This window comes from Carcharodon carcharias, chromosome 16, assembly GCF_017639515.1.
Source record: "Carcharodon carcharias isolate sCarCar2 chromosome 16, sCarCar2.pri, whole genome shotgun sequence".
NCBI classification, from domain to species: domain Eukaryota; kingdom Metazoa; phylum Chordata; class Chondrichthyes; order Lamniformes; family Lamnidae; genus Carcharodon; species Carcharodon carcharias.
In genome coordinates, this window is record NC_054482.1 from 106,625,595 (window position 1) to 106,647,481 (window position 21,887).

The following is a 21,887-nucleotide window of genomic DNA, read 5'->3' on the forward strand; positions in this document are numbered from 1 at the left end:
AGTCAATCTCACCCATCCAGCATCGGCCGTGATTTTTTTTTCTCTTTTAGCTGTCTGCTTCGCCTGCCTGTCAACGTGCGCCTTCGAAAGACGATTATTGAAACCCTCCAAAAAAAAACAAAGATTTTATTTGCTAAATCGTGGTGTTTAGAAAACGCATGTTATTATTGAAAGTAAATACAGTGTAATAATTTATCTTCAGGCAGGGTACGCTATATAATTTCCTGTCGGGAGGGTGTGAGGGGGGCCTTTGCTGATTCAAGATGGCCGCTGAGGTTTACTTGTTCTGGCTCTTCCCTTTATTAAATGCGGTAACTATTCAACAGTTTGATATTTATGCTTCGCCTCTTTCTCTTCGCTCTCGTTGTGGTTTATTGTTAATTTAATGAATGAGGGTTGTTTAGATTTTGGGCGGGATTTCCTCATATTTTATTGAACTAGGCCTCATTGGAGGAAATTCAGCTCTGCCGGGAAATGGTTTGGTGACGTGGGCTATAACCACGACCTTATTGAAGAAATTACTAGTCGATTATAATTCTATCTCTTCGCCCCCTTCCCCCCCCCCGTAAAATTTGCTATAAATCGGATGCTCTTTGACGGTGCGGTCGCAGTCAGAAAGTGGCCGTGTGCTAAATTTTTTTTTAAAATGAACTTGAAGATTGATCCCGATTCACGTCTTTATATGTTAACTCCTCTTTATGCAATGATCATTTCGAAATTCATTGTTTTGCGAATGTATGAGTTAAACTTAAGTTTATGCACTTGCTGAGTGAAGCGCCAAGACACAGTACTCCACGTCATCAACGCAGAAAATGAGCACCAGGAAGTAGTGGACTGAGGTGGAGTTTTGAAAACCTTAAGGTTTTTAGAACAAACTAAAGACTGAGAAGTGAGGACATCTGTGGTTCAGTAATCCTGAGCAAATGTTCAATTTGGAGATTAATTGTCAAGTTTTGATTTCAACACTGGATATACAGGGAACATGAAAAGCAGTTTGGTATATTTGGAGGAACATGCCTGGTGCCTCATTGAAAAACCCAGTCATGCTAGTTAAACTTGATTTGCCCTTAACAGATCCACTGAATCTCCTTAATTAGCCTACATTTGTGTAAGTGACTGTTAATCTTGTCCTGAATTATCCAGTGGCCTCTTCATTCATGTGGCCTCTTCATTCTTCCTACCAAAATGTAGCACCTTGCACATTTTGAAGTTAATTTCCCAATTACAAGCCCATTCTACAAGTTTATTCATGTCTTGCTGTCTTCTGTATCAACTATACCCTCAAATTTGGTATTGTTTTTAGATTTTGACATTGTACTTTTGATTTCTAAGCCCAAATTGTTCATGTTCTGCTGGGGAGACAATGCACCAGAGATTTTGACCTGATGCTGCTTTCTCTAGTATAATAGAAAATTTTCTCTTGTTTTTCTTCAGGTTTCTCATTCTGGACTTAGTTTTTCTTTTTTCCTCCTTTTATTTAAACATAACTTTAGTGGTGCATTGTGGTTTTGAAAAAACTTTCCCAAAAATATACTTATTACTAAAATTTATAAAAGTGCACTAAATAACAGTTCCAATTTGACATTACATAAAATGCAATACAGATCATGAGGGATCTCACCACACTTGCCATTAGGGGTTACATCTGCAGTGTACATTTACATTTCATGTCCATGTCGAGTAACTCACCTCCTGACTGCCCAAAGCCTGATGAGCATCTACAAGTCAGGAGTGTGATGGAATACTCTGCACTTGCCTGGATGAGTGCAGCTCCAATAACACTCAAGAAGCTCCACTCCATCCAGGACAAAGCAGCCCACTTGGTTAGCACCCCATCCACCACCAGATTCACTCCTTCCACCATCATCTACAACATGCACTGCCACATCTCACCAAGTCTCCTCAACAGCACCTTCCAAACCACCTAGAAGGACAAGGGCAGCAGCAGGTTTCTCACACTTGGAACTACATTGCTGTTCCTTCACTGTCACTAGTTAAAATCTTGAACTCTCTAACTGCACTGGGTGTTTCTACAACACACAGTCTGCAGCAGTTCAAGAAGGCAGCACACCATCATGTTCTCAATGGCAGTTAGGAATGGGCAATAAATGCTGGCTTAGCCTGTGTTGCCCACATCCCATGAACAAATAAATTTTAAAAAGACATTCTCTAGTCCATACCACCTGTGGGGTTTTACACAGTTTCTCATCCCTCAGTATACTGTGGTGGGAGGGCCTTGCAAAGTGGCCTTTCCCCATTGAGCTCTGGCAGAGTTGTTTCTTCAATAATGTCCACACAATAAAGTGGAGCAAAAGTTCAATTTTCATCCTTGCTGCTCCAGTCTTTGGCAGGTGCTGAAGAAAGATCGCTGTCTCATTGAGAGAAGTAAAATTATCTAGGCCTCTAAACAACAGGTTCAAAGCAGCAGCAGTGATGTATTCAACAACAATTCATCATCATTGGATAAAAATTGTTCTCTCCGTTTTACGTACTTTTTTTTTCTAATTGATTCTGCATTTCAGAAGTAATTCACCTGCTATGATAGCGCTCCTATGGGACAATTACTGAAAGGTGTGATATAAATGTGAATGTTGTTGAATAGCACTTTCAGACATCCTGAGGGTATGGTCACGATAGCAACCACAACATGGTAGAGTTTACGTTTTTTATGGATAAAGGAATTGGCAAGTTGCAAAAAAATGTTTTAGATTGGGGGAGAGTGGATTTTAGTAAAATAAGGCAAGATCTGGCCACAGTAGACTGGGAACAATGGGGAAATCTACAGAGGAACAGTGGGGGGGTGTTCAAAAAGGAAATGGGAAGTGTACAGACTCAACATGTTCCCTCTAGGGTGATAGGAAGGAGTAACAAGCCCAGAGAACCATGGATGATATTCAGGTTACGATGAGAAGGAAAAGAGAGGCTTTTAGCAGGTACAAGGGAAGCAAATCAGCAGAGGCATTAGTGGAATACAGACAGTGCAGGGTGGAGCTTAAGAAAACAATTAGGAGAGCAAAGAGGGGATATGAGAAAGCTCTGGCTGGTAAAAGTAGAGAAAATCCCAAGATATTCTATAAGTATATCAATGGGAAGAAGATAACCAGGGAAATAGTAGGGCCCATAAGGGACCAAGGGGGCATGCTATGTGTGGAGCCAGAGGACATCGCTAGAGTGTTGAATGAATACTTCACGTCTGTCTTCACCCAAGAGAATGAGGATGAAAGTATCAAACTTGGGGAGAGAGACTGTGAGGTTCTTGAGCAAATTGATATAGGGAGTGACAACGTATTGGAGGTGTTGGCAAGCTTAAAAGTGGACAGATCTCCAGGTCCAGATGATTTGTGTCCCAGACTGCTGAGGGAGGCAACAGAGGAGATCGTGGGGGCTCTGACCCGAATTTTTAATTCCTCTCTGGCCATGGGGGAGGTGGCAGAGGACTGGAGAACAGCTAATGTGGTTCCGCTATTTAAGAAGGGTTGTAGAGATAAGCCAGGGAGCAACAGGCCAGTGAGTCTCACGTCAGTGGTAGGGAAACTATTGGAGAAATCTCTGAAGGACAATATCTATCTCCACTTGGAGAGGCAAGGTTTGATCAGGGATAGTCAGCATAGCTTTGTCAGAGGGAGGTCATGCCTAACAAATTTGATTGAATTTTTTGAGGAGGTGACCAAGTGTGTAGATGAGGGTAGTGCAGTTGATGTAATTTATATGGATTTCAGCAAAGCCTTTGACAAGGTCCCACATGGGACACTTATAAAGAAGGCAAATGCACATGGGATACAAGGTAATTTAATAAGGTGGATCCAAAATTGGCTTCATTGCAGGAGGCAGAGGGTGATGACAGAAGGATGCTTTAGTGACAGGAAGCCAGTGTCCAGTGGCGTACCACAGGGATCTGTGCTTGGTCTCCTATTATTTGTCATTTATATAAACGACATAGATGACTATATGGGGGGAAGGATTAGTAAGTTTGCAGATGACACAAAGATTGGCCATGTGGTTAACAGAGAGGTTGAGTGTCTTGGGCCACAGGAAGATATAGTCTGGATGGTCAAGTGGGCAAATAAGTGGCAGTTGGAATTTAACCCTGAAAAGTGTAAGGTGATACACTTTGAAAGGAGTAATTTGACAAGGAAGTATTCAATGAATGGCATGGCACTAGGAAGTTCTGAGGAACAAAGGGACCTTGGCATGTGTGTCCATAGATCTCAAGGCGGAGGGGCATGTTAGTTGGGTGGTGAAAAAGGTATATGAGACACTTGCCTTTATCAATCGAGGCATAGATTACAGAAGCAGGGAGGCCATGTTGGAGTTGTATAGAACCTTGGTGAGGCCACAGCTGGAGTAGTGTGTGCAGTTCTGGTCGCCACATTATAGGAAGGATGTGATTGCACTGGAGGGGGTGCAGAGGAGATTCACCAGGATGTTGCCTGGGATGAAACATTTAAGCTATGAAGAAAGGTTGGATAGACTCGGGTTGTTTTCATTGGAGCAGAGAAGACAGGAGCAACCTGATCGAGGTGTACAAGATTACGAAGGGCATGGACAGGGTGGATAGGGAGCAGCTGTTCCCCTTATTTGAATGGTCAGTCACAAGGGGGCATAAGTTCAAGGTGAGTGGCAGGAGGTTTAGGGGGGGATGTGAGGAAAATCTTTTTGGTAACGATCTGAAATGCGCTGCCTGGGAGGGTGGTGTAGGCAGGTTGCCTCATCCTTTTAAAAAGTACTTGGGTGAGCACTTGGCATGTCATAACATTCAAAGCTATGGGCCAAGTGCTGGTAAATGGGATTAGTAGGTAGGTCAGATGTTTCTCACGTGTCGGTACAGACTTGATGGGCCGAAGGGCCTCTTCTGCACTGTGATTCTGTGATGGTAAAGTTCTATGTTCGTTGATCATTTAAGAACAGATTGTTTGTCAGTTTATGCAGGGAATTAAGTATGGGATTGGCTGCCTTTTAAAAGACTGTTGCTCCAGTCACACATTGGTTAAAGGACTAAGCATGAGTGCATTCATGTTTCGCAGTTTTAGTATTGGCACAAATCTGAAACTGCTTCACTCTAGTGCTAAACTTTTAATGTAAATTGGATGTGTTGGCGCAAACAGACTTTGAAGGAGAATTAGACTCTATTCTTCATTGACTCTTGGTTTGCTTTGAGGTTTGTTGATAAAACCAATTTGCACCAATAACATACAGACCACAACATCTCTGCTTCAGTCCCTGGTCTGTGTTAACTAATCACAGCCAGTCTGCTAGGGCATTATATTTGATATTGAGCAACCCTGGTGAAGAAATATGGGACAGTCGGCCAGGATTCTCACTCTTGGTAACTATCCACTAAACCTTTTGGAACATTTGTACATGTGAGAACAGAATGCTGTTCAGTTTTGATTAAATTTACAGACATAATTAACATTTTGGCAAGACTGATTTGAATCTCTCAAAAGCAAAATACGGCAGATGCTGGAAATTGGAAATAAGAACAAAATATGGAAAAACTCAGTAGGTCAGGCAGCATCTGAGAAGAGAAACAGTGTTAACGTAGTTCGATGATCTGTCATCAGAACTGATAAAAGGTCATCAGCCTGAAACATTTGATGCATGTTACCTTTTAAGGAAAAATAGTTTGGAGTTAACTGTTGGACTTTGATTTGCAATGATTGCTTTTTGAACGTTGGGGAAATGTTCATTGCCCATTTCGAGAGAGCAGTGACCACTGATTGTCATTAAGTATGTGCAAGGCATGAGGAATGCACTGAAAATGAGCTGAACTTGTGCCAGCGCATAGTGAGGCCTGTCATTTAATTCTGTTTGTATTTTCGGTTTCAATCTTTGTCTATTACTCTGTGAAATCCCTTTTGTTCTCTCTGAAACCTGTAGGCTTGCTTAAACAAGGAAAATACAGAACTTCAATTTTAATCGAGGAGAGCATTAACTGACCTGCGGCTGCCATTCTTAGATTACCAGTTTTCATTCTCCAATCGAAACAAAAGGCTTGCATTTTTTAGCACTATCATAACTTCAGTACATCCCAAAGCGCTTTACAGCCAATGAAGTACTGATAAAGCTTGTTTTTATAAATGCTGTATGTTTAAAAAATACATTTACTATTTGATCTCTATGATGAATTATTTTAGTTTCCTAGTTTCTAAAATCCTCAGTTACATTGAAGCAGATTGGGGCAGTGCAATCCTTTTGAGGCCTTTTAGCACCGTTAAGAAATTATGATATGTCAATGCAAGTCACAATATCTGGAACTCCCTCTCCCGCCATTATACCACAAAGCTGCCAACTGTCATTGCTTGAGAACATTTAATTTGGATTTTTCCACAAAGTGTCTCAAAATCATTTCTATATTAGCAAGTTTCCAATCATTGTTGCTGTTGTTGCTCATAAATCTTTCTACTTTCTCCAATAATGACAGTTCTGAAAATTCACTTGTCACCAGTGACTTCTAATTGGGCTTGTCACAGAACTGTCACCTGTTACAAACTGAAGCGTAGCATGTGAATCTGGTTGTTCTTCACTTACTGCAAGATATAAATGTGCATCTTGAATGGCTGGCTTTAGCATGTCTGTAAATATACATTTTGGATGAACCATCTATTTTTAATCCTTGCAATTTTTTTTTGCTTCTCCTGTAAAAATCTATGGCATGTCAACTAATTCTCCCTGTTGAGACAAAGGACAATATAAATTTGGAAGGACCTCGGTCTTTGTATGGGGAACAAAGAGCTGTATGAATTTTCAAGGATGCCAGTTGTGTATATATATAAAAAAAAAGTCGGTCCTGGATCAGTTGTGATGAGTTGGAGCAAACATTCCCTCCTCCCAACCTGCATGTTAGTGGTTGTCAGGTTTTTGAAGCACTAATTGTGGTTTTCAATTTGCATACAATGTTCTTTAGATTATATCGTTAGGGGATTGGATGTAACTCCTTCAGTATACCATACAAGAGCTTAATTCTAAGTTACAAGGAATGGTTTTATGCTTAACTCTATATCTTGAATTGTAGTATTGCATGTTTATCCTGTGTGTAGACAAACTGACAACATTCATAAAATGCACAACTTCCTTTGGCAACCATAAGATAATTTTGAATGAAGAGATCCATTTTCTAGATGGTGGCTGGAGCACCAATAGAGAGATTGTTTTGTCCTGGATGATGTGACACATTATTACAGCTGTGTGAACCCAGCATGTTGTGAGCATTTCATCAAATTCTGGATTTGGACCTTTGTAGTGGTGTAGACCCTTCAGGGAGTCAGAAGGTGAGCCTCTCACCACAGATGATATCCAACCTCTGGACTTGCTCTTGTAGCCACAGCATTTATATGGCTGGTTCAGTTGAATTTCAAATATGTGACCCCATGAATGTTGTTGGAGGAGGGATTTGACAATAGTAATGTCAAGGAGAGATGGTTCGGCTCTTTTGTTTGTTATGGTCATCACTTGGCACTTGACAACCCAAACCTGGATATTGTTGAGGTTCACTTTTTGGGAGTAAAGTTTACTGATCTCCCTTCTCTCTGTGGTTCTATAGTTGTACCACTTTAATTCAGGTGTGTAATCTAGCTTTTTTTTATTCTTTCATGGGATTTGGACATCTCTGGCTAGGCCAGCATTTATTGCCCTTGAGAAGGTGGTGGTGAGCCATTGTCTTGAACCACTGCAGTCCATGTGATGTAGGTAAACCCACAGTACTGTTGGGAAGAGAAAATGCAAGCGCTAATGCATATCTTTCCATTTCCAGTTGATTAACAATATGCATGTGTCCACATTTTCAGATATATATGTGTGGTGCAGATCTGTCATCAGAAGCCTGCCGTGAACTTGGCTTTTCCAGTAATTTGCTCTGCAGCTCTTGTGACCTTCTTGGACAGTTCAGTCTCAACCAGCTGGACCCACACTGCAGACAGTGTTGCCAAGAGGAGGCCCAGTTAGAAACTAAAAAGGTATTGCTTTTTTTTGTTAAGTACTACTATAAACAGGATAACCCAGATTTTGTTGTCAGATGTGATTATCAATTTTTGATGTCTTTTCCAAAGTCACTGTATACAATTTGCTTTTTAAGTGATTGGTGATGTGTTTTGCAAATCATTAGTGGTGAAAGTGCCCTGATGAAATGTTTAGATGGTTTGTCATGATAAACATTTGAAAGCTCCATAAAGTTATTTAGTATATACATTCTTTCATTTTTATATCTGACACCAAGAGCTATTTATAGTGATGGATAATTTAGTAGGATATGTTCTTGGATATTGGTGCATCATTTTGTGGTTTTACACTGTTAACCTCCAAGTTTAGTGAAGGTGCCTGCTTATCAATGAGAATGACTGTCAAATCACTTGTTCACACTGAGATAATCTCCACTTTTTAAGAAAAAAAGTAGCAAGATCAATGTGAGCCACTAACAATGTAGCTTTTAATATTGGGCATAATTTAAGCCCAGCTTCTTGACAGTGCTACCATTGAACCAAGGCTGACAAATTCCAAGCACCAAGGAATTTTCATTTTATAGATGCTGCCTTGAATCTAGTGATTTCATCCACGTGCCCCATGAACTTTACTTTCCACAAGCAGGAAGCAACCATTTTTGCCAGTGAAGGATAGCAAATTGCTTTTTTTTGCTCTTTCTGCTGTTTGAGTTATGTAAGTATTTAGTAATTCTGTATTTCCCAAATGTACATTGCTGCCTTGGTGCCTTGAATGACAACACTAAACATAAATGTCTCACTGCCTATTGTTTTCATGTCTTTTTGTCCGTGAGCAGGTTGAACAATTGAAGGTGAGGTTTTTGTTATTTCTGACCTGTGCAGACCTTCCCATTTAAGGGAGAGAAAGGACAGAATGCAGCTGCCAGCAAAAAGTTGAGAATAGGAACATGAAATAACTGTATAGACACAGCTTTTTAAAAGAGAACTATGGAAACTAGTTTAGAACATATAAACAACAGCTTTACAAAGCTGTGATTGGCAGCCAGTGTTGCTGAGTTGTTCAGAAAATATTTTGCCATTGAAATACTGAAAGAACTAATTGTTCTATCATTAAGACAGATAAAATTATTTTAATTTTTGTTAACTTCCCTAATTTTAATGGGTGGGGAGGGTTACTTCCTACATCAATAATTTTTCCATCCATATATTTTATGATCATTTGGTAATGGGGTCAATCACCTCTTCATGATAGTTATAGCTCTTGGTAAATTGGTAATTTTTAAAATCTTTCATGGGATATGGGCATTGCTGGCAAATCCACTTTTGCTAATCTCTAATTGCTCTTGAACTGAGTGCTAGGCCATTTCAGAGGGCAGTGAAAAGTCAACCACATTGCTGTAGACTGGAGTCACATGTAGGCCAGACCAGGTAAGGACAGCAGATTTCCTTCCCCAAAGTACATTGGTGAACCGGATGCATTTTTTGACAATGGATGATAGTTGTCATGGTCACCATTACTGACACTAGCCTTATCTTCCAGATTTATTAATTGAATTTAAATTCCACCAGCCGTGGTGGGATTTGAACCCATGCCCCCAGAGCATTAGCCTGGGCCTGTGGGTTACTAATCCAGTGATATTACCGCTATGTCACTGTCTCCCCCAAATGTTCACTTGTGTTTGCTCTCATTTTAAAGATATTGTTTGGTTATTAATATTAGAAATTGCCTCTTCATAGAATCGTTCCAGCAGAGAAGAAACCTATTTGGCCCCATTGTGTCTCTGCTGGCTGTACTAAGGAGCAATTCATGTAATGCCACTCCCCTGCCTCTTCCACATCCCTGCAACCTCCTCCTTTTCAGATACTTAAAAATTTTAGAAAATGTAAAAAATTTGAGGCACAGAAGAAGGCCACTCTATCCATTGTGTCTGTGCTGGTTAAAAAATGAGCCCCCAGGCTAATCCCATTTTTCAGCACTTGATCTGTAGCCCTGAAGGTTGCAGGACTTCAGGTGCATATCCAAACACCTTATAAATTAGTTAAGGGTTTCTGCCTCTATTAACTTTTTATGCAAAGAGCTCCAGACCCCTACCATCCTCTGGGTGAAAAAAAATTCCTCATCTCCCCTCTAGTCCTCCTACCAATCACTTTAAATCTATGCTTCCTAGTCACTGAACTCAGCTAAGGGAAACAGATCCTTCCCATCCACTCTATCCAGCCCCCTCGTAACATTGTACATATCAATCAAATCTCCCCTCAGCCTCCTCTGTTCCTATCCAATCTCATCATCCAATCCTTGTAGCTGCTTTCCAGTCCTGGCAACATCCTCGGAAATCTCCTGTGTACGCTGTCTAGTGCAATTATATCCTTCCTGTGATGAGGTGACCAGAACTGCGCACAGTACTCAAGCTGCAGCCTAACTGATGTTTTATATAGCTCCAGCATAACCTCCCTGCTCTTATATTCTATACCTCAGCTAATAGAGGAAAGTATTTCATATGCCTACTTAACCACCTTATCAACCTGACCTGTCCTCCTACCTTCAGGGATCTGTGGACTCCAAGGTCCCTCACTTCCTCTACACCTTTCAGTCTTCTCCCACTTATTGTGTATTTCTTTGCCTTGTTTGGCCTGTTCAAATGCATCACTTCACACTTCTCTGGATTGAGTTCCATTTTTTGCCCACCAGACCAGTCCATTGATATGTTCCTGCAGTCTACAGCTTCCCTCATCATGATTAACCACACAGCCAATTTTTGTGTTGTCTGCAAACTTCTTGCACATGTCCCCTACATTTAAGTCCAAATCATTAACATATACTGCAAAAAGCCCTGTGAAACACCTCTGGAAATAGCCGCAAAAACTCCCGTCAACCATTACCCACTGTTTCTTACACTAAGCCAATTTTGTATCCAGCTTGTACATTCCCCTGGATTCCATGGGCTTTTTTTTTAACCAGTCTGTGGGACTTGTCAAAAGCCTTACTAAAATCCATGTAGATCACATCAACTGCACCACCCTCATCAATCGTCATTGTTACATATCCAAAAAATTCAGTTAAGTTAGTCAGACATGATGTTCCCTCAAAAAATCCATACTGACTGTCCTTGATTACTCTGTGCCTTTCAAAGTGACAGTTTAGTCTGTCTCTCAGAATTGATCCCAATAATTTGCCCACTATCAAGGTTAGGCTGATTGGCCTGGAATTTATTTGGTTTATCCTTCGCTCCATTTTTTAACAAACATGTAATGTTAGCAGCCATCCAAGCCTCTGGCACCACACCTGCATCCTGTGAAGATTAGAAAATGATGGTCAGAGCTTTCACTATTTCCTCCTTGATCTCGTTTAACAGCCTGACATGCATTTCACCTGCCCCTGGTGATTTATCCACTTTCAAGGATGCAAATCTCCTTAATACTTCCTCTCTCCCTGTGTTTACCACATCCAATATTTCACACTCCTCCTCCTTAACTACAATGTCTGCATTGTCCCCCTCTTTGTGAAGACAGATGCAAAGTGTACATTAAGAACCAAATCCACATCTTCTGCCTCTACGCGTAGGTTACCTTTTACGGGCCCTACTATTTCCTTGATTATCTTCTTAATGTATTGATAAAACATCTTTGGGTTTTCCTTGATTTTACTTGCCAATATTCTTTAATGCCCTTTCTTTGCTTCCCTAGTTTCCTTTTTGATTTCACCCCTGTGCAAGGAGGGTGATCTCATTGAAACATACAAGATTCAATGTTACAAAGGATTTATAAAGAATAATATGTTTTACAGAGAGGAAGAAAATAAAGTAATCTTGTGACTGCCACCTAAACTTCTCTTTTGGAAGAAAAGAAGTAATTCTTAAGTGTTTGTCACCAATCTATTTAACTTCCTAACCACAATAATAGCTCAAGTGATGGGAGACAGAATTTATACACATGTTGTTCTTTTTACCTGCAACACTATTTAACGTCCAGCTTTAGATTTGCTAGTTACTTTGCAATTAACTCCTTTGCAATTTACACCGAAGGTCAGCCAGGAAAAGTGTCAAACACAAAAGGTGCTGTCCTTGATCATTCTAAAATATGCTATTGCCCCAATGATAAATTTCAGAATAATTACATTTTTCAATTTTTAACTTGTGCTTCTTTCATACCCAACATTTGATATTATTAAGGATTCATTGAGTGCAATTTAAAAAGAAACAATCAAATTCTAGTTAATAACTTGATGTTTAACTTTGTAGGATGCTGCGTGAGTAACTCTGCCTTGCTGTATTCTTAGGCAGCTTTGACAAATAGTTTGGGATGAGGGATGTTCATCCATGATATCCCCAAATATGACACTTTTCGTGCTTTTGAAAATCTAGAAATCAATCTCTAATTGATAAAGTGCAGTTAGTCTTTCAAATGTTTCTTTTTTTCAGCAGTATTTAAATAAGTTAGAATTTTCAAGCATAAATAGATTTATTGCAACTTGTTATTGCAATTTACAACTAAAGTGTAGTAATATAAAAGCATAATACTGCGGATGCTGGAAATCTGAAACCAAAACAAAAATAGCTGGAAAAGCTCAGCGGGCCTGACAGCATCTGCAGAGAGGAATACAGTTAACGTTTCAAGTCCGTATGACTCTTCATCTTCTTCAGCTTTTCCAGCTATTTTTGTTTTTGTTGTAGTGTAGTAATAACTGCCGAAGTGCAAAATCCTATTACATCTATTTTTTCTAATCCATTCAGGTTAAGTGTGCACTATGTGGGTTGTTCTGCAAACTGTGCAGCGTAACTTCTTCTAGATAGAACATAAAAAGTAGGAGCAGGTGTAAACGATATGGCCTCTCAAGCCTCCTGCTCCATTCAATGCAATCAAGGCTGATCTTGTCTCTAAACTCCACTTTCCAACCCGCTCCCCATATCCCTGGATTCCCTGAGAGATGAAAGATCTATCTGTACTCACCTTGAATATGTTCAATAATGGAGCATCCACAAACCTCTGGGGAAGAGAATTCCAAAGATTCCCAACCTTTTAAGTGAAGTATTTCTTCTTATGTCAGTCCTAAATGATCAACCCCTTAGCCTGAGACTGTGCCCTAGTGTTCTGAATTCCCAAGCCAGGAGGAGTAACCTGTGAGAAACAAACCCCAACAGAATCTTGTATGTTTCAATGAGATCACCCCTCAATCTTCTAAACTCCAGAGAGTATAGACCCAGTTTGCTCAATCTCTCGTCATAAGACAACCCTCTCATCCCAGGAACCAATTTAATGAATTTTTGTACCACCTCCAAAGCAAGTATGTCTTTCTTTAAATAAAACTATGCATAAAAAGATGTGGTTCCGCTCAAACCCTGTACAATTGTAGCAAGACTTCCTTGTTCTTGTACACCAATCTCCTTGCAATAAAGACAAGCATGCCATTTGCCTTCCTAATTGTTTGCTGTTCTTGCATGCTAATTTTCTTTGTAGAGGAGAAAATTGAATAATTATAAGCAGCAGTTGAATATGGTTTGATAGAAATTCCCACTTTTAAAAAATGGCCTAGATGCCACATACTCTTTGACAAATATTTCAAGTGTGCTTTAAACTAGTGTATTTGTTTTATGGAAATGGTGAGGTATAAGAATTTAAGCAGCAACATGTAAAAGCACTAAATCATAGTTCCCTTGGAAAGATATGGGTGTTATTCTTTGCTCCTGGCCTCACACGGCTTGGTATGACTTGAATTGTAGCTGTTTGTCAGCCAGCCCATGAGGAAAATCCAGTGCTAACTTTAATGGTCCTTGATTCTTGTACTGTCACTTCACATTCTAAGAGAAAATCCTCTATGGGCCACGAGTATATATGATTGAGTGGAATATCGTGCAAGGAGCCAGAGATAGTTTAAGTAAGTTACATTTGTATTTGTGAATGTTAAGAATGAGTTTTAGCTTTAAGTTTAATTTGTATTTCTGTTTTGGTGTTAAGAAAGGGGGAACTTGTGTTTTGGTTTTCACTTGAAAAGATAGCTGCAATCTAATGAGGTTTTATGTTTCTTGAAGGGAAGTTAAAACAAACGCGATGTAGGAAAAACTGTTGTTCCCTTGCAACAGGGGTCCAGAGAGAGGGACCCACAAACAACAACAAAAAAAAGTAGTTTCAGTTCAGTTGATTGGAGCTGCCCGCAGAAGCAGCATAGGAGAGGGACAGATAGCACTCCCCAAACTAAAGAAGAAACCAAAACCAGGGAGTGGAACAGGAGAAAGGTCCCAAAACCTTCTAGCCAAAGGAAGAGCCAGAATCTGTAAAAGGTCCTGTTAAGTAATGTTACGAGTGAAAAGAAGAGGAAGGCTCCAAGCTTAAAGGGGGAAAGCTGCAGGACGCAAACTTAAAGCAAAATAGGCTTGCGAGAAGCCAGAAAACCTAAGGAGACAGCTGAAGGTCTGTAACTCTACTACAGGCCTGTGAAGCAGTGGTGTTCTGTTGGCACAGCAGAGCATCTGAGAGGGTGCATGGAAGGCAAAGTTTTAATGCACATAATGATCCAGGGGAGAGGAACTTCTGAAGGAGAGGTCAGAACTCTGGAGGTGGACCCTCGTGGAAGGCATCCAAGAGAAAGCATCATTTGGGAGAAGATTCTAAAGCGAGTTCTTGAGTGGAGATTGGAAACCCTCGTGTAAAAGACTGAGTTCATTGAGACTGGCTCATGGTGTGACAAGAATCTGAGGGGTGTTGATGAGAAATCCATAGCGTCTGTTTGGGATGACATCTGTCATTTGGTTTCAGTGTGGTTTGCCTGACCACAGGTCAGCTATTGGTTTACATGGGCTTTGTGCTTACTGTGAACATGAGAGTGTAAGATAGCTTTTGTGACTTCTGTTACCCTTACGAATCTGTATGTTATCGGTGAAGGGGTATTGTTATATAGTTGATCTTTCCTTGTTTAATAAATGTTTTACTCTTTTGTTAAAAGTTCATCAGCTGATTCCTATGACTCTGTTCAGTAGCCGCCCTCCACGTTTCTTAAAAAAAAAGGTTAGGATCTATCACGCTGGGTTCCACCCTGGGACCTGGCTTGTCCAGTAGTAACATCAGCTGGGATCATAACTATCAAGAATACTCCAAGTTCCTAGCAGTCAGCCTTGGCTCAATAGGAGCATTCTTGCCTCTGTGTCAATTCTTACCATGGATTCAAGCCTCACTCCAGAAATTTGAACGCATTATCTGGGCTGGCATTCCCATGTATTACTGAGGAGGTGCTGCACCGTAAAAGGCATGCTGTCTTTTGCTGAGACGTTAAAGCAAGGCACTGCCTGCCCTCTTAGATAAATGGAAAAGATCCCATTGCACAGTTCTGGTGTCCTCATCAACATTTCTATTTGTTAACTAACATCACTAAAGCTGATGAGCTCATTATTTATTTCAACAGCAGCAACCATTTGCATTTATGTAGTGCCTTTAATGTAAATAAATATTCCAAGGAGCTTCACAGGAGACTTGTCAAACAACATTTGACATTGAGCCACGAGAGAGATATTAGGGCAAGTGACCAAAAGCTTGGTTATAGGTAGGTATTGAGGAGTGTCTTTTAAAAGGATAGAGAAGTTTAGAGAGAATTCTGGAGCTTGGGGCCTAGATGGCTAAAGGGATGGCCGTCAGTGGTGGAGTGATTAAACTCAGTGATTTGCAAGAGCCAGAAATGGGGGAGCACAAAAGTTTCAGTGGCTGGAGGGTCAATAACTGGAAGAGGATAAAGATAGAATGGGATGAGCCCATGGATGTGAAACAAGGATGAGAATTTTAAAATTGAGGTGCTGCCAGACAGATGCCAAGGTAGGTCAGAAACCACAGGTTGAGGGGTGAACAGGACTTATTGTGCATTAGGATACAGGCAGCAGAAGTTCAGATGAGCTCAAGTTTATAGAGGGTGGAAGATGGGAGGCTGGACTGGGCTGCATTGGAATAGTCAGTCAAGTCTGGGGACATCAAAGGTGTGGATGAGTGTTGCAGCAGCAGATAGCTGAGGTAGGGCTGGAGCCAAGCTATGTTACAGCTGTGGAAGTAGGCAGTCTTGGTGAAGCAGCAAGTTTAAAATTGGAAGCTCTTCTCATCACTGCGGTGTGCATAACGGACGCTGTGTTTAAGTTTGTTTATTCATTTCTTTTATCTTAATATGCAAGTGCAATTTGGTCTTAATTTTTAATGTGCATAAAAATTTCAGTAACCAAGGAAAAACTACCTTTTATGGGAAAAAAATGTATTCCTACAGATAGAATGTACGAACAGAAGCAGGTCATTCAGCCCAACAGGTTTGTTCTGGTGTTTATCCTTCACACAGGCCTCCACCTATCCCTTTTCATTGAACTCTTTCAGCTTAGGCCATTTCTTTATGCCCCGTGTTTATCTAGCTTGCCTTTAAATGTATTTGTGTTTCTAAATGTACCTACATTTCAATTTTTGAGAGTAACAAATTACAAGTAATTCCACAAGAATTATTGAAATTTCACTATCTGCCTAGTTACAGGAAAAGGCAATGTTTTCTTCAAGGATATAGAGCAACATTGTCGCTTTGTATAAGATGGCAGAGCAAATGCAAACAAGCTTTGCCTACTTTGTTTTGTTTGGGTTCTGTTCTTTGTGCAGTTTTCAGTGTCGTGTTTCATGCTGTTGAAGCTGAAAGCCTGCAGAGTACAAAGCTAGATTTTGGATTTCATCCAACTTTTCTTTGCTCCAGATGCGCTCTTGCATCTCTAGCAGGACAGGACTACAGAAGACTAATGGCTTATCTTGCTATCTGTCTGTTTTTAGGGTAATTGCATGCATTCATTGAACCCCCATGCTGTTCTTTGGTGGGGTCTGTTGGCTGAGGGGGCAAGGGAGTGGTGGTGTGGTAGGAGGGAACCTTGGTTGTGCAACAATACTGGCCACACAATTTAAAAACAATTCATAACCTCATCAAGCAATTTGAAATGAGGGAACCCCTGGCCTTTCGAATATTAACAGCCCCTGATACCCTGGCTGTGCTGGATACCACAGGTGTGTTCCAGCCAGAAATTCCCACTGGCAGGAATCAGTCCCATCCTCACCCGCCCCAAATCCTTGACTTCTCTATTTAGTTGTGGTCATGTCACTTTTCCAGTGAACCCTTTATTCTTTAAGGGAATATTTGTTCAGAGTTATAAATTATTTCCTTAAATGTTTTCCCTTAGATATCGACCATCTTATCGCAATCAAATTTCCAAATTTACTTTGACCAACTCGCCTCTCATAATTGGCTTTGTTTAAATTTAAAACCCTTGGACATGAAGGTAGCTGGCATGAGACAGACTGCCCCATGTACATCTTTTCACTATACTGAAAGCTGATAGCCAACGAAGAGATTCTGAAACTATGCAAAAGCAACTGTAAGACATTCTGTTAAAGCCCAGAATGAGACAGTGTGCCAGGCTCAGTCCCAACCATGATTGAGTTGCAGGTGGAGAAGGAGCTACTGCTGGAACTCTGTACATCACCCAGTGGAACCAGAAATCAATGGGTTATATTCTGTACCAATGCTTTGGAGAATGTTCTCAATTAATTTGTACATCTGATGGCATTATACTGCTCACCATACTTATTTTGAAGAGCTCCTTGGACCGGTTATCAACCCACTGAGGACTCGATACAATGCTTGCTCCATGTCTGATTACCAACTAGTGATTGTAGACATATGGTTTGAGATGGCTCAGCAGTTCTACCTTGGAGCCAAGTCTGCGGTAAATCCAGCATTGCAATACCTAAAGAAGGCTGGTCCATAGTGATCCTGTGCACAATAGAGTATTCTCCAGTCACCCTTGCTCATTGAAGGAACCTGGAGCTGTAGGCTTGTTAGAGGAGCCTGGGATTCTTCCTCCTCTACTCCAGTCAATTTTGTACACCATTGTACCTGCTAATGGACAAAATTTCTGGTGAGCTATTAGAGTAAATTATACCTACTTGTCTGTTTTAAAATCCTGTGTGCCCCCTTGGACCTTAGCTGCCACTCTGCACTTAACAGGTCTGGATTGGAACGATAGTACGTGCCTCTATATGGGAAACTGTGTGTACTCTCTATTGAGCAAACAAGAACCCTACAGTTAATTGTAAATTTCTCATTGTTTTGGAGATTCTTCTGTATTATTGGTTTTGTGTGTGTGGCAGGCACCCAGCTGACCACAAAGCAATCATTATATAATTACTTCATTTCTAACATAGAGTGACCTCTGCTTGATACACAATTTCTGGCAAGTTACTCATGCATTCCGTGTTCAGCACACTGAGCACTAGCATATTTCCGAGATCTTATTTTTACACCTGGTAATTTTTTTTTTCATGAATGTGCAGTATTAAAACAAAATATGCCCTGCCCATTCACAACTGGTTATGGCCAGCAGAGTAAATGATAAAACAATGTGGGTGGTTTCCATGCCCAGTAACCTGTAACTGTCAACTGGAAATCTTCTTCATTTGGATAGTCTTTTCCATGTAAACCAACAGTTTAAATATCATAAATAGCTAATCTAAATCAGCGAATGCAGATTTATAATATCAGTGTGTGTGCATGCACCTATAAAATACATTATGTAAAATATCTTGCAAATTACCATCTATTACTTAATTCAAATAGCACTAAATTCCCATTTTGCTATATTAGTAATACTTAATTCATATTATTGGGTAATTTAAGTTCTTTTCAGCAGAAAAGTGACTTCAAATTGTCAAGAGAAGACTGTAATTGCTAATTACATGCAGTTCTAAAGAGGTAGAAGGAAGTTGTAATAGTATATTAAGGAACCTGCTTCCAACTAAAACTCAAGTTATTTATATTATCTACCCTCCCACTACATAGAAATGCAGACTTCGTAGTTTTGAGCAGGTAGTATTTAATTTTTAATTTATTCATTTGTATATTCTTTTACACTATTCTCTTTTAACATTTGTAGCTTAATAAAAGGCTTCCTGCGAATTTTGATGTAAATCTGGCACTAAGACTTTGCCACCTTCAACAAGGAGGGTTTTAAAAAAATTGTTCTTTCTTTCATAGGGTTAGGGTGTCACTGGCAAGTCCAATGTTTATTGAACATCCCTAATCACTCTTGAATTGATGGTTTGCTAGGCCATTTCAGAGGGCAGTTAAGAGTCCCCAGAACATTAGCCTATGCTTCTGGATTGCTAGTCCTTTGAGGTTACCACTACGCCACTGTCTCTCCCCAGATGCTGATGCAATCTCGGGGTTTAACAATTGCAATGAAAAGAAAGACAGGCAGGCTTGCATTTATATAGTGCTTTTCACGATGTCTCAAAATGCTGTACAACCAATTAAGTATTTTTGAATTTCTGTCACTATTGTAATGTAGGAATGTCAGTGCCGCATCAAGAATGGAACAGTAATGAAAGCAAAATATGGAGAATGCTGGAAATCTGAAATAAAAACAGTGTGCCAGGAAAACTCCAAGTCTGGCAGCATCGGTGCAGAGAGAACATTTTGAGTCCGATATAACTCTTCTTTGCAATTGGAATAGTCGTCATTAGTTTAAATCCTGCCCCTGTAATGTATCAAGATGCTAATCTTGGACCAGCTGACACAACCTCCCTGTAACTGCTATTTTTACTGCTTCAGAATAAGGCTGACACCTGAGCAATGGAGGAAAAGGTTGTTTGCATGATGACTCCACACCCCAAAAAAGAGCTGGATTGAGTTGAAGTAATTTCACTTATTACTGCTCATAGTTGAATTCAAGCTTTGTCCCCAGCTGCCAAGGAGCAGTACCTTTTTTACCTCGCTGTCTAACCCAGTTCCCCAGGCCTATTTAAATTGAAGCCATGTTTCATGCGTTGAAATGGTGTAATTGAATCTGTGTAATGTACTGCACAGGAGGCCAAACTGCCCATTGTGCCTATACCCATGCCTACCACACTTAATCCCATTCTCTAAATTTTCCTTTTTAATAATTTATGCACTATTTATTCACTTTATTTGTATTCCAGCTCCACCATTTTTTCCTGACAGGGTGTTCTATGCCCCATTACCTCTCCTTTCATTTTATCAGCTGTCCAGGCCTAGGATGCAAAAGTCTAGGCTGACAATCCAGTGAGGTACTGAGGGAGTGCTGCACTTTCAAAGGTGCTGTCTTTTGAATGAGACAGTAAACCGCTGCCCTAACTGGCAACTTCACTGCTTTCTTCCCTCAGCCTCTACACTGAGTGACTTCTCATTCTCTGATTTCAACCTCCATTTCAGTTCATCATGCTTTCTCTCCTCCATCACTGCTTTCCTAACTTTCCTTAATCTCTCCCTGCATATAAACTAACCAAACTCTATTCACGCCCACCCCCTTGACCTTGCCATCTCGTGGAACTTCACAACTTACATCAGTGTTAGGACCCTGCTTTTCTGGATCTATTAATGACCTAGATTTGAATGCTGTTTCAAAATTTTCAGATGATATAAAACTTGGAAGTATTGTGAATTGTGAGGAGAATAGTAATAAATTTCAAAAGGATATAGACAGACTGGTGGAGTGGGCAAGACAAGAGGCAGATGAAAATTAATGCAATGCACTGTGAAATGATCCATTTTGGTAGGAAGGAGAGGCAACATAAGATGAAGGGTGCAATTTTAAACTGGGTGCAGGAGCTGAAGGACCTGAGGACATATGTGCACAAATCACTGAAGGTGGCAGGGCAGATTGAGAGAAAGCAGTTCATAAAGCATATGGGGTATGGAGTACAAAAACATGGAAGTTATGATGGACCTGTATGAAATACTGGTTCAGCTTCAACTAGAGTGTTGTGTCCAGTTCTGGGCGCCTTACTTTATGAATAGTGCAAAGACATCAGGGAAGGTGCAGAAAACATTCATGAGAATGGTTCCAGGGATGAAGAACTTCAGTCAAGTGGGTAGATAGGAGAAGCTGGAACTGTTCTCCTTGGGGGGAAAAAAAGAGGATTAAGAGGAAATTTGATAGAGACGCTCAAAATCATGAGAGGCATGGACAGAGTAGATCGGACAAACTGTTCCTGTTGATGGAAGGATTGAAAACCAAAGAAGACCGATTTAATATGTTTGGTAAAAGAAGCAATGGCGACCTAGCTGTCTTGCCTTTGGCCCTGCATTCAGTACAAAATTTCTGCAATTGCCAATCTTATCAACTACACCTTTGCGCAATTCCTCTGAAAATTTCTCTCACCCCTGGTCGTTTTCCTCAATATGGTCCTCATCTCCACTCCAAGTCCAAGAGAAGCAGATGTAGCAGACAACTGTTTTAGCAATTCACTGCCAGATCTGGGACGACCACGTAAAGCGTTATCAGGTCATGTTCTCCTCTGCTAAAACAGCTCACGGTTCCAGGATCATTCTAGAATGCAAAGATAAACCCCGGCTTCTTACCTCTACTGCAATCCACCCCCTTAAACCTTCTTCCTATCTCCTCCACCCTCACAGCCACCAAGTGTAGTTAGAGCTCATGGACTTCTTTGGAAGATCTCAACATTAGTGACAATCAGTTGCTTTCTTTTCCATTGACCCATCGGCCGCACTTCCTCTAAGGTTCCTTCCTGCCTAGCCCCAAACTCACTTCTTTCTCTAGCTTCTCTTCTGTCACCCCCTCTACGCTTTTTGAGGTCATCTTGTCCATGAGATCCAGTTCATGCTCATCCACCATTTTACCACTAAATTGCTGACCACCCAACTTCCCTCCCTAGCTCTCATGTTAGCTGATATTGTTGAGTCTATCAATTCAGGATCAGTCCTGTCCTTTGCTCTTCCATGTTGCCCTTCTTAAAAAAAAAAACAGCCAATGACCACTCTGTCCTTGTCCTACATTCCTCTGTGGTCCTTGAACGTGTTGCTTCACCCCCACCCACCCCCCACCCCCCCCAAATCCATGCCCTTCTTTACTGGAGCGCCATGTTTGAATCCTTCCAATCAGGTTTCCACCCCCTGCCACAGTACCAGAACTGCTCTTA

At 40.6% G+C, this 21,887-nt stretch overlaps 1 protein-coding gene across 1 annotated transcript in view; it reads left to right on the forward strand.

The window, feature by feature from the left end:
• Window positions 1-155: 155 nt before the first annotated feature.
• selenof (selenoprotein F) overlaps window positions 156-21,887 on the forward strand; it is a 57,382-nt gene continuing 35,650 nt past the window's right edge. The window contains exons 1-2 of the mRNA XM_041208693.1: window positions 156-311; window positions 7,788-7,955. Coding sequence (XP_041064627.1) covers window positions 264-311; window positions 7,788-7,955 — 216 coding nt within the window. The 5' untranslated portion in view covers window positions 156-263. The remainder of the gene's footprint in view (window positions 312-7,787; window positions 7,956-21,887) is intronic.